At 24.9% G+C, this 13,241-nt stretch overlaps 1 protein-coding gene across 3 annotated transcripts; it reads left to right on the top strand.

Moving 5' to 3' along the window:
* Window positions 1-71: 71 nt before the first annotated feature.
* Window positions 72-13,135, top strand: LOC129976695 (transcription initiation factor TFIID subunit 10-like). Of its 3 annotated transcripts, XM_056090402.1 has the most exons (6): window positions 1,827-2,091; window positions 3,370-3,514; window positions 3,628-3,692; window positions 8,822-8,930; window positions 10,152-10,272; window positions 12,615-13,135. In XM_056090402.1, exons 1-5 carry the CDS (start codon window positions 2,045-2,047, stop codon window positions 10,239-10,241), a joined length of 456 nt encoding a protein of 151 aa, XP_055946377.1. In that variant the 5' UTR covers window positions 1,827-2,044; the 3' UTR covers window positions 10,242-10,272; window positions 12,615-13,135. The 3 variants fall into 3 exon arrangements, with proteins under 3 accessions (XP_055946378.1, XP_055946377.1, XP_055946376.1); XM_056090403.1 differs by lacking the exons at window positions 1,827-2,091; window positions 12,615-13,135 and adding an exon at window positions 72-236 and having other exon boundaries at window positions 10,152-10,455; XM_056090401.1 differs by lacking the exon at window positions 12,615-13,135 and having other exon boundaries at window positions 1,829-2,091; window positions 10,152-10,461.
* Window positions 13,136-13,241: the final 106 nt, after the last annotated feature.

Raw genomic sequence — 13,241 nt, forward strand, 5'->3', positions numbered from 1 at the left:
TACAAACAAAGTAATAGCAGCATTGTCACATTCCCAACGTTCAGTTTTCGGATTCGGTTCTTCTGAACGGGTTAAACTGAACGTCTATCAATTGTGTATCAGAACATCTTCCATACTTGTAAATTGCATGAACATATTTAGTGTTATTGCTTTTAAATTCATTTGCATTCTTAAGTAATATTGTGTTGTTTTTATTTGAGTTATTGAAGGGTTTCCATATCGTGTTGTTGTTTATGGTGAGCAATTAAATCCTTTGATATTTTGCATCATCTTAAATTTTATTCCAAATATATATTTTTTTTGTTTTCTGTACGTTTTATTGATTTCGAAATGACATATCATGAAGTACATCATGTTTTAATTCTGATTCATAAATTAATAAGCTAACTGAAAAATGAATTTTTATTTTATATGAAAATAAAAACCTATGTGTTAATTTTACTATAATGGTATGGTGGTACAAATTCCAATTAATCATTAAATTAATGAGAGAAAAATGTTGACTCATTTTTGTAAAGGGGAAAAAATTTAATGCTACTGAATAAATTTGATTGTTATGAATTCTTCTTTCACATTTATGTTGGAATGGAATCATCATGGAATTTATTTTACCATTTATTGTGGATTTCTTCAGAAAGTTTATTTCTATTTTATTCATAACATTAATTTTCTTATCAAATTAGAAAATGTAATACAGAGGTTATGAAACATACTAACATCCATTCTTTCAATTCAGATGACTTCACTTATGTCAACCATTCATGTTAACAAGCAAATCTTTGTTAAATTTATGGGGTGTGGTTTAAATTTATTGAAACATTTAAAGTTATCCATAAATTTCTATCCATTTCATTATTTGTAATTTTAAAGAATTTTCTCAAAAAATGTGAAATATTTTTGTTTCAAAGCTAATCCTATGCTTAATTTTATTAAAAATAAATGTCTGTCTTTGTTTAAATATGTATCTATTAATTTGAAATATTTCTTGTTCATCAGTTTTTTTTTAATAAACTGAAAAGGAGGGAAGGGGACATAAAAGAGACTGTGGCATTGAGTCTATAAATAAAGAAGCTGTCATCTATCAATTCTCCTGTCCTTAGCTATTTCTTTCTTCTAATTATAGCCATTTTATTTAATAATTAAAGTAGCTTTACAAGTTTTAAATGAAAGAATTTTTTTTTTATAAATGTCTCGTTAATGTCTACTGTTGTATATTATTTTTTATTCCTATCATCAAAAAGAATGATATCCATAGTTATTTGCAAATTTGAATTATATTCATTATAATTAAGTCAAAATTATTCAATAGACAGTCTTTTAATTATTTTGCAGACTTTATTTTTACAAATGGATGAAAAAATCTGTTTAACTTTTAAGAAAATAAATTGATTAAATATTTTATCAAGAATAATTTTTTTTAGCTTGATTATTCTCAACTGAGAGCAGAACTAAGCTGGCTAATCTTTCTTACCCTATATTGCTTTGCAAATAGTTTGATGTTAATATCACTATAATGAGGGTCCTTTTACTTATAACATATTTTGTGAATTGTGATTAAATACAAGGAATGAAGATTTTAGTCCTAAGATTATTTATTTACACATTTGGCTAATGGGACACAACATGATACCACTTGTAAACATATAAAATGTATCATTATCATCTTTTTTATTTTTCTGATGTTTTTTTTTTTTCTCTCTGGTGAATTCTTCTCTGCCTTCTCTCTCACTTCCTTCCTTCCTGGTGATTAATTTTTTTACTAGGCTTTCAGAAGGTCATTGGATCATAGCAGTATCTTACAATCACTTTGGGAAATTATTGTTCAAATTTAGTTGCTGTCATAGGAAGCAAGTACTTGATTCATGCTATACATACATTAAAAAAAAAAAAATCATTGAAGTTAAACTGTGATTTGTTATTGCCAATTTCGTTAATCCTTTGATATGCGAGAGTTGGGAAGAATGGGACTGCTACATCTTTATCTATTTCTAATTTCTTCATTAGAAAGAGCCTTTTCTTGATCCTAATTATTACACCAAATATAATGTTATTTGTGTTTAAAACAGAAAATTGGATTTTCATGCCTCGGAAGTAAATATGAATTTTTATTTTTCTTTCAATTTTATTATTTATAAAATAAAAGTATTTTAATTGTATAATAAGCTCATTACTTAAATTAAAAGTCAAATTAAGTTTAAATGTAGCATTCTTTATGTGGTATGTATTTTAAAAGAAAATTCTGCAGAGGAAGGAATGGCCATCAATTAGAGAAAAATATGACAAGCTCGATAACATATCAATAGATTTTCTAAGTAGCTAAGTATGCTAGTGATTAAAGTTTTTAATTTTGCTTAATGGTGTTTAATGAAATGTTGATGTGCTACAATAAATAGCAAGTTGATGATTTTAAATGTATTAAAATATATATTGATATGCATTATTATGTTATACAATACATATATATGCAAATATGTATTTTAAATAATAGCAATAATATACTACAATAAAAAAGCTGGGCTTCTGTCAACCAAAACAAAAAGCATAAAACAAAATTCCACTTTTTCTTTCAAATATTTACAAAAGAGCATCAATATCTAAACATGTTTTGCCTAGCAAATAAAAACATGTTTTATGTGGGTGGATTCAAGGTTTCAAGAACTTATTCCACCAATAATTATTTACTTATGCTTGTAGATTTGATAGATACATCATCCAAGGTCTATGGATGGAGATCAGATTTACTTATATTTGTTGAATATGGAAGATGATTGCCATTATAGACCCCCTTTTTTTTTCATTTGAGTTTTTGTGTAGTTTTAAATCAAATCAATCAAACAAAAAAAAATAATAAATAAATGAGCTATAAGGATTTCATTGACATGAATTTGGTTTACATAGGGTGGTTTGAATATTAATGTGAATATGTAGAGGACATTTTAACTTAATGTTTTAATTTTTCATTATAAACATTAATTTTCATGTCAAAATATTAATTATGTTATTGATCTCATATATATAATTATTACCTGTTGCTGTAATGAATATTGATTTTCATGGCAATGGTAAAATTATTCCCGCCCATTCCCTTCACACATTTTCTTTATAATCTTTGAATCTCATTTTTTTAATGTTATTTTACAATGCTGATATTATGTATTTGTAGTTATTTTTCTTTGTCTTCTGAGTCCTGTTTTATAAACTGGTATGTTTCATTTTTGTCTTAGGTAGATTTACAAGACTGTAGAAAACTTGTTGATTTATATGAATTTGATTTTTTCAAAATTATTATTGAAGATTAAACTATAATAGATTTATTTTTATGGCAGAGTAATATATAAGTAGAGAATTCATAGCTTATATTAATTCCAGAATAATGGATCCATATGCTGAAGAAACTAAACCTGCAGGATCTGCTTCTACAAATGGCTTACAACCTAAACCATCATCAAATCAAGCCTCAAATGGAGAATCATTATCAGAATTTGTCTCTCAATTAGACAATTATCCATCATCTGTAAGTAGAAGCAAGCTGTCATTAAATTTGTTTTGAAAATTTATGAGTTTAAAATTGTATATTTCAATTAAATTATTTCATCTGTATATTTAAATTTTTTTTAAAATATTCAGATACCAGATTCTGTTGCTTCTTTCTTCATGCAGTCTGCTGGACTTCCAACTCCTGATCCAAGAATGTAAGCTAATTTTTAAAATATATATCGTAAGAATGTTAGCTAATTTTTTAAATATATATTCAAGATTGTAAGTTAATTTTTAAAATATATATCCAAGATTGTAAGCTAATTTTTAAAATATATAGCTTACCTTTGATTTTATCTGGGTGTAGTGTTAATAGCAAGTACTTGTAAGACATATGTATTGTTTTGAAAATTGATTTAGCAAATATCTATAATTTTAAAATAACTTTTAAGTAAATTCTCAATTTATGAAAATAATCTTTAAATTGTAATGGTATTCCAAATCTGTTTAAAGTAAAGTTGTCATTTCTTTTTATACATTAATAATAAGTTTTCATATTTTTAAATTATAAAAGTATCTAATATGGATGATCATATTGCGTTCATATAAGTTTTATTAGAAATGAATCATATTACTATATATGCTTTGGCAGGAGCAATTCTATTATTACTTCAAATCTATATTTATGTTATTTATTGTTAATCGTTTTAATGATTTAAAAAGTTGCAGTTAACTTGAAAAGTTTTAAATAAAGATAAAAAAGTTTTTCAAAAATTTATTTAAGAGCACCAGTGTCTTTAAACATGTTTTGTTATTCTATATTTTTGTTAATACTTGTATCTTATAAAGTATGAAGTTATTCTCTAGATCATTCTGTATCATTTCACATAAAAAAATATATATTTTTTCTATATAAAATCATGTTTACAGTTTAATTTAAGTTAAAGGAAATTCCTACTGTAAATATAATTATTATATATTAAATAATGAAAAATGAAGCTATATTATGAAAGTTATTGAAACTTTTGCCACTCTAAATGAAAAAGAATTAATAATTTCATTTTTTTTATATAAAAGTACCAAGAATATAGTAGAAAAAGCACCTAGAAAGTGAAGAATATATTGAATAGTAACATATTGCGATCAATGGAAATGATAGTAAAAGAAAATAAAAGTTTTCACAATGTGCAGTATCAAAATCAGCTCTTGTTTGGTATGTCCAAACCATAAATCATTGAATGAAAAGGATATCAAAATATATTTTTTTATTTTTTTTCGAACCTTATCCCATTCCTCCTCCATATGTATCCCGTATCTCCCTCATATAAGGGAGGTACAGGATAAAAAGAATGTTATATTTTTTAACTATGCAAATAAAAACTAGTTGTTTATATTTTGCTGTTGCATTTTTGAAAATTTAAAGAACACATTATTGGATTTTTATAAGCTGTCCTCTTGGTTAATTTAAACTAATGAAGGAATAGAAAAGTACGAAAACTGCCCTACTCCTCCCAACTCTTCTCTATGCTCTCTCTATGCATTGTCTGACATCTTTCATTCATTTCTTTAGTCAGGTGAACTAACAGCATTTACTTTAGTTGCACATGATTTCTGTATTTTCACTGGCAACTTTTCTGATTAAATTATTAAATTTCATTTAATTATTAATTTTTTTATTTGAATTCAAATAAATAAGCTCCTAGCAATAAATTTTTTCGCTTCATTTATGACTTGATAATCAGTGAAGATAAAAATTTCTAATGATCCTTAATAAATTGATAATTGTTTCAAATTAAAAAATTCTGCCTTTGTTAAAATAACTAATTAATAATTTATTGTCAGATACAGATGATGTAATATGGTGCAACATGGATTGCATGTTTCATTAATGTCTTCATTTAAAATTTGTGTGTCTTTTTAATGCTCTGCGAATGGCAAAAGGTGATTCTAATTTCCTGAAAGTTGCTGCTTATTTCTTGATTCTTTACTTTCTGCTTGATGTTTAAAGTAATGAATCTGTGGCAAAGTTTTTGATTAGTTAATCTTTATACTATGGTGAATGCTTTGGAGTAATCTACATGAAAATAAAACAGTAACCATCTTTTAGGCTAATTTGCTCCTGATAGGAACTATCATTAATTCATCTTTGACTTTCCAATGCTCTGTAAATGAGATAAATAGTCTAAACAATTCAGTATTTTTAATTAAAAATCATTGAAATGTCCCGGACAGTTTCAGCCTGGATTCTTAGAATAAATATTGAATACTCTTCTTTTGTTTCTGAGAGAGATGTCTTAGGAATAAAAAAAGAAATATTCAGTATTTTCTATGTTGGTATTATTTACAATACTTACAATATGCTAGATATTGTATGCAATATATAGTATGTTGTCTTCTATATTAAGATTAATATAGTATCATTATGTGCATTTTATAATATGCAAAAAAGGGCAATTTTTATATTATCCTTTATGTTTTGTTTGACCTACAAAGCTTCTCTTATATATTTTTTTATTTATTAATTATAGTCATAATAACTTATTTTTAACAATAATTCATCCTTTGCAAATTAGTTAAAATTTAATTTTAATTTATATTTATTGTAAATTGTTTTTGTGTTTATTGGCTCATAATTTATATTCATTGTAAATTATTTTGTATTTATTGCATTGATAAATAAATGCATGGATTTGATGCATTTATAAAATGTCTCCATGAAAAAGTAAGGTATATGTTGAACTTAAGTTACAGATTGAGTTAAAGGCTTAAGCCTGTATTAGACATAGCTTTTATATGGAAAGAAAGGTTGATCTCTCAGATCGCATGATCTTTTTTTTTTTTTTTTTTTTCTGTTTACAATATTTTAATTTTTAAAATATATTTATTTTGCATGTATTATTTTATATCCAAAATGTTGAAAAATTGCCTCCCAATATTTATTATAATATTTTGTTGTAATTTTAAATGGCTTGGATTATACTTTTTAGAAATGATCATAAACTAAAAAATAATGTTCTAGGATTGGTCTTGACAGATTTAGATGATTGATCTCTATTTTCAAAAAGATTCCAATCATTGCATTATGTTCACTTTGTGTTAAACAATAACAATGGTATATAACTTAAAACATATAGATCTGCACTTATAAAAGTGCTTGTTGTGTCTACAGTGTCTAGACAAATCTGTTCAATACACCTTAAAACCAAAATCTAAAAGTTTAATTTAAAGTTTGTTTGTTTTAAAATTCAGTGCTATGTATTGTTTTGAATGATAGTTCTTTGAATGTATTTTCACATATATAGTACCATTTTTAATAGGAGGCAGGGGGAATCTGTGTGCCATAAAAAATAACAGATAATTGTCATTCTAAAGAATTTAGTTTTGCACCTGAGATATAATTTATTGAAACTTTGAGAACTTTCTTAAGATTATATACTTTTTCCAAAATATTTTAAAACTGGATTTAAGTTCCTATATCTTACAATGTGGTTCTGTTATATATATTCGATATTTTTTTTCTGGGATTATTTGATCATTTCTTAATAATTTAAAACAAAAACAAACAAAATATCTTTTTAGGACTTTTTATTGTTTTCTGATATGTTGAAAGATTTTCTTTGCTTAGGAGCTTTAAGGGACAAATTTGAGAAATCAAGAATTAAGAGAATTATTTTATATAGTTTAAATACTAATTACATCATTTGTAACTAACTACCCTTCTAATTTCTCTCTCTCTCTCTCTTTCTTGCAGAATCTCCCTCAATTTTTAGTTATTTTAAAAATAATTTTACTATCCATACTTCATTGAGTGATATCATTATTAAAAAAAAAAACCCCTAAATATTTGAAATTACTTTTTTTTACTTCATTTTTTTATACCTTTGTTCATATCATAGGCAATGTTGTGTGGGTTTTGTAAATATAATATAAAAAGGAAAAAGAACTTGCAACTTTAGTGGGATAATCTGAGAGATCAGTGTAGTATTTTCTCTTGTTTGTCAATGGAGGATTACAAACAAATCTTCATAATATGCCCTCTTTGGCATTCTATGAAAATATTTAGAAAAGTTCAAAATAATTGTCAAATAGTTTCAAAGAAAGCAAAATGTACTCAAGTAGTCTGAAAAATCACCTGTGCCTAATAGAGAGTTAAAGTCAAATTTGAAAGTTTATGGAGAAATTTTTCAAGCAAAATGTGTAAGAATTCTACAAATAATCCCACAATTTATTTATCTACTTATTTCCAGTTATAGAAAAGTGCCAAATTATATGAAATGTTTTCAGTTCAACCTAACAATTTCTTTTTATGAAATTTTTACATTATCTTTACAAAAAAAAAGAAAAAAAGAAAAAATACTGCAATAATAAAGCTGCTTTTAAAATTTGGAGATAAATGTGCTCTAAAAAGTTAACATATGTATACTGAAATCATAATAATTTTTTTTAACTCTCAGATCTTCTTTTGTCTGAAAATTGAATCTGAAATCCGATCAAAACTGATTGTAAAAAAATTATATTAAATGATTTTGAACAATGTTTTATATCAATCTGAATCAAGAAGAAACTAAAATAACAAACATAATTTATTATAAGTTTATTCTATCAATTCTTAATTTACTCTGAAGTATAACTTGGACACTAATTTGTTTACAATTTTTTAAAATTAATGTCTATAGGGGTTGCATGTGAATAGTGGTGGTAGGTTTTAAAAAAATGAAATAAAAATAATTTTTTCTTTAAGTAGAGAATTTTTTCTCTTCATCAAGCAATGCTCAATTATAGTCTTAAATTCTTTCTGGAACTTAATTAATACATTAACTTAATTTATTATAATCTTATTTTCTCTTATATTTTATAGCAAACATATAGTTAAAAACTATCCAGTTAAACTGCATATTCATTTAAGATAAAATAGTAGTTTTCAGCTTCTAATGTATTAAGATGAATTAATCATTAAAATTGAAAATTTCAATGAAAGTCTGATTTGATATCTGTATAGTATTTTAGTATTTTTTCAATATATTTATAATCTTATGAAATAGGATTTAATCTAAATTCTTTTATGAACAATTTAGCTTGCTTAATCAATGAAAAATATTTGTCTCATTTTTAACTGGCATTTAGTTTATTATTATAACAAAATAATATTGTGGTACAAAATCCAAGAAATTCGATTTTTTTATTATTCTTTTGTGGAACTATCTATTTTTAAAACAAACTAATAATTTTAAATCACAGTCATAAAATAAAATTAATAAAGTTTACAAAGTCATGATTGAATTTATTTTTACAAAAAAAAGACTTAAATGCTATTAATTTAATGAATGTCTTTCTTTTTTTCCAGCCTTAGACTGATATCAATTGCTGCTCATAAATTTGTAATTGATATTGCAAATGATGCAATGCAACATTCAAAAGCTAAAGTTACAGACCAGGCGGAAAGAACAAAAAGAGTAAGTTCCATAATTATTGTTTCTAAGATATTTTTGTAAATTTGGATAAAATCAATAATTGTAAATATTTTTGTAGCATTATATATGGCATAGAATGGTGTAGCATAGTATTTGTTATGAAGCAAGTACATTTTCAGATTTCATTTAGGAAGAAAGTAAAGTTTTAAAATATAATAGAATAAGATCTACTATAAATAACTTCTTCTACTTAAATTTATAAATCTTAAAGATCTGCATAATTAAGATGAAATCTCATTAATTAATTTTCTGCAAGTAATCTGCATAAAAATAGAATCGTTCAAAAATAAGATTCAAGAAAAGAGCAATCTTTGTTTAAAAGATTTAATTGCTAAATTAAAATATGATAATAATAATTTGATGCAACAAATAATTTGAATTGTTTGAGTTTTTAAAAGGGCTGCACAGTTGACAATAGTTTTTTTTATTCAATAATTTTGTCAAAGTTTAGGAATTTGGTATAACAAGGATATGTTTACTGAAACGTTTGAAGAATGTATCTGTTAATCATAAAAGTGGCATTTGTGATAAAAAATTTCTAGTAATACTCTTAGGTTTATTTAAGTAATGCTAGGTGTAAAAAACCAAATTTAGATAGCTGTGATAAATTACTTTGGAGGTCAAAATGCAAGTGTGCTTTAAATTCATTTCTAGAATTTATGCCTATGAACGCTACTTATTCTGAACATGATTCGCCCAGCAAATATCATTAGAATAAACATTATAATATTTAATTTCTTAGAATGAACTCTGTTTTCCATTAAGATTAAAAGATTTGTTGATCAATGCCCCAATGAATAATATTGTGGCCTATCATTGTGATAAGCAAAAGTTGCTATTCAATGGGGAGGAATGACATTAAGATAATCCAACATTCTACTAACTCCCCCCCCCCCCTCTTTAAAGGAATCACATATTTTAAAAGAAATTTAATACATCCTATTATGATACATTAACATTTTTTCCTTGCAATTTGTTTGTAATTAAGCAATTCAATTTAATTGTAGAATTTATAATAATTGGCTTGAAATCTGTGAAATTCATCATTTAATTGATTTAAATTGCTGCTCTGCAGTTTTATTTTAGCATACTTGACTAATTCCATTGAATCTGTATCTTTGAATATTATATTTAAAAATTCCTTTTTTTTATGGAATGAATATTTAATAGGTCAATTTTTTTCTAACTAAATATTTGTTTCAGAGCAAAGGACCTGTTCTAACCATGGATGATCTTTCTGCATCTTTAGCTGACCGGGGTATCAACGTTAAGAAGCCCCCATATTCAAAGTAATAGAAGGGGGAGAAAAAACAATAATGTGATAGTATCTTTTTGTGCATATTTTTTGAAAGAATCTCCTATTGATACTTATGCTATAAAAAAATAAATATAACTACTAGTTTTAAAATTAGAATATCTTTATCTTCTGTGATATGTATTTTTCCATTTTTATATTGTTAAAAATAATTTATGAATTCATATTCTTGCTTGCATATATATATATATATATATGTGAAAATAAAATTTATTTCTAAGTCATTTCTTATGTTTAATGTATATGGTTTATTTTACTTATATTACAAGCTCGGTATAAGATTTATTTATTTATTAAAAAGTATCTTGAACAAATTAAGTGTTTAAATGCTATTATTTATGAATTTTACATCATTTTCTTATTTGCTCATTATCAAGTAATTTATTTTGTTGGTCTTTTTGTATTTGAAATGGTATGTTTTCCTAAACCTATTTTTAAAGAATCTATAAATATATAGAAAGAATTAAACTTGGAAGATAATAATACTTTATTGCTAGAATGTATTCCAATTACAAATAGGCTATTTTATATAAATAAACTCATTTTATATAAGACGTAATATGAAATTACTATTGTGAGAATTGTTCATTTTTTTAAAATCATATAATTAATATAAAATACTCTTTTGGCATCTTTACTAAGGTACATAAAAATATATGTTCACAAGTTTAGGATGTTTCTTTATTGCAGTAGTTCAAGAAAATCGTAATAATATGTAGCATTCACATTTTATTAATATTTTTCAACTGTAAGGATTCTAATAAACCTACATTCTTAGACTTATTTACATTAAGAAGTTTATGAATTATTAGTAGTTTAAACCTTTATGAAGCAAAGGGTTATCTTCGATTAAAAGAGGTTTCTGTCTACACTAACCTTCAATTTTTATATTTAAATAATCATTTCTTAAGGAAGTCACATTAAATCTGTTTCATAGTAAATAATTACAATATTACTAGTGTCCTTTGGCAACCAATTTGTTCATCCTCGTATTCATTTTTTAGGTTGTTAAATATTAATGTGGAATACATATTTTTTAAAAAAAAAATTTCTTATTATTTTATAAGACCAAAACATATGAAATTAACTGAATAAAGTAGAACAAACTAACACATTAAAATGAAGGGGAAAAAACACCTATAGGCTACAAAATAAAAGTGGCTGCAAAAACCAAAAACCTTTCGGTATTAATGTTCAAAGAAAGCATTTTTTAATCTTAATTTTAACATTGACAAAAGTACATTATTTAAAATTTTGATGGCTGACATGGATATTTTCATAACATTAAAAAATTTATTTAAAAAACAACATTTACTGAAGTGAAATTAATGTCATTAAAAAGATTTCTAGTTTTAAGGTAATCCAAAGACCATTTTTGTGAGTCAATAGTTTTGGATCAATAATTTTCTATTTTTACACTTGATTCATCTTTACTTGATGCCTATTTCTTAATATTTTTTTTTTTCATCTCCTTTCTTTGAAGTGAGTAAAGTTTTTAGTCAACTATCCAGAGCATTTTTAATAATATTCTGCAGCTTCATTAATTGCAAAGCATTGAACTGAATGTAACTGAAAAAACATTCACTGAAGCAATTCCAAACATTCATATATGATTTGTTTACTGTTGTTGATTCACTATTGCCATTTGATTTCTATGCTACATACATTAGTATTATATATATATATGCAATTAAAAATTAGTAAATAAAATATTTGAGAATCATGGTTTCTGCTAATGTCCATTTCTTGAAAAATTATGAAGATGATTATAATAGCCCCAAACCACCTGGCAATTGATTTGAAAGAGAAACATAAAATCTAACTTATCTGAGAGATTGTTCACCCTTAACAGATGGTTAATATCATTTAGAAAGAATTTATATCAACAATAGGTGAAGACAGTAAAATAAAATTTGAATCAGCCTTGAATCTTATAGATATGCATTTTACATTTTATCTCTAAAACGTATAATTTGAGAAAATTTTTCTTGACCTTTCACATTTTAAATAATCTTGTGAACCTCATTAGATTCATATTTCATTAATATCTATAAAATGTACCTAACTATTATTCAAGTAGTCATGTGTCTCCGTTTGTCATATCTTAATATTGCTTCATGTAATTATTTATCTTGTTCTAAATTCAGCAAATATATTTTTCAGTAAGCCTATTAATTGCAGTTTTATACTTTGAGTCTTTCCTTTAAGTACAGTAGTTTTTGCCCTTTCACAAATATTTTATACAGTCCATTCTTTTCAGTTGCTCATTCTCTGACTTAGTAGTTTTTCTTTAGGTTAGTTTGGTAATTTTTTTAATGAATAGAAATATTATTGTCCTTAGTGAAATTAATGCCGTATTTTTTGTAGTATTATTAATCGGCTGCAATGGGACCTGATGGACATGATGCTTGGTTAATGTTTCTACCAATTGGTGTAGTATACAAGTTTAGAGAAATATGTTGCTCTCATCATATGACCATAATTCTGAATTATGAGGTTCATTTTGTTATGTAGCTTTAAAAATAAGATATTAATACAACTAAACTTATAGCACTGTGAATTGCTACTTATGTCAGAAAAACTCTTATTGGTCGTCACAAATTGTTGGGGGTGTTGATCTTAAGTTTTGGTTTGTATTGGTTTTTGTTTTATATTTCAATATCTATTCTGATGAATGAATGTAAGTCTGGCAAACATAAAATATGTTATCAAAAGTTGGTTGTTTTCATGTTCTTATGGTATTAGAAAAGTGGAATATTGTCATGTTTAATCTTATTTCAAAAGTTAACAGATCCATCCATAATACCTTTCATGTAGCTTTAAAATGTATGTCTGTATGCCAAATTTATCAATACCTAGATAATGAAATTTTTGATTATCTACTGCTTCTTTTAAGCAAATTTCATCATAATTATAAGAAATGTTAATAAAATATTTTGCATTGATTTTTTAGAATTGTAATATTGTCTCAAATTTAT

Source organism: Argiope bruennichi, chromosome 7 (assembly GCF_947563725.1).
Source record: "Argiope bruennichi chromosome 7, qqArgBrue1.1, whole genome shotgun sequence".
Lineage (NCBI taxonomy): Eukaryota > Metazoa > Arthropoda > Arachnida > Araneae > Araneidae > Argiope > Argiope bruennichi.

What these genes read in the sequence shown, in the direction of transcription:
- LOC129976695 (XM_056090402.1), top strand. Translation starts at nt 2,045, where the DNA reads ATGTTATTTGTGTTTAAAACAGAAAATTGGATTTTCATGCCTCGGAA. An exon ending in CCAACTCCTGATCCAAGAAT is followed by an intron (nt 3,693 to 8,821) that starts GTAAGCTAATTT and finishes CTTTTTTTCCAG; the next exon opens with CCTTAGACTGATATCAATTG. An exon ending in AGGCGGAAAGAACAAAAAGA is followed by an intron (nt 8,931 to 10,151) that starts GTAAGTTCCATA and finishes TATTTGTTTCAG; the next exon opens with AGCAAAGGACCTGTTCTAAC.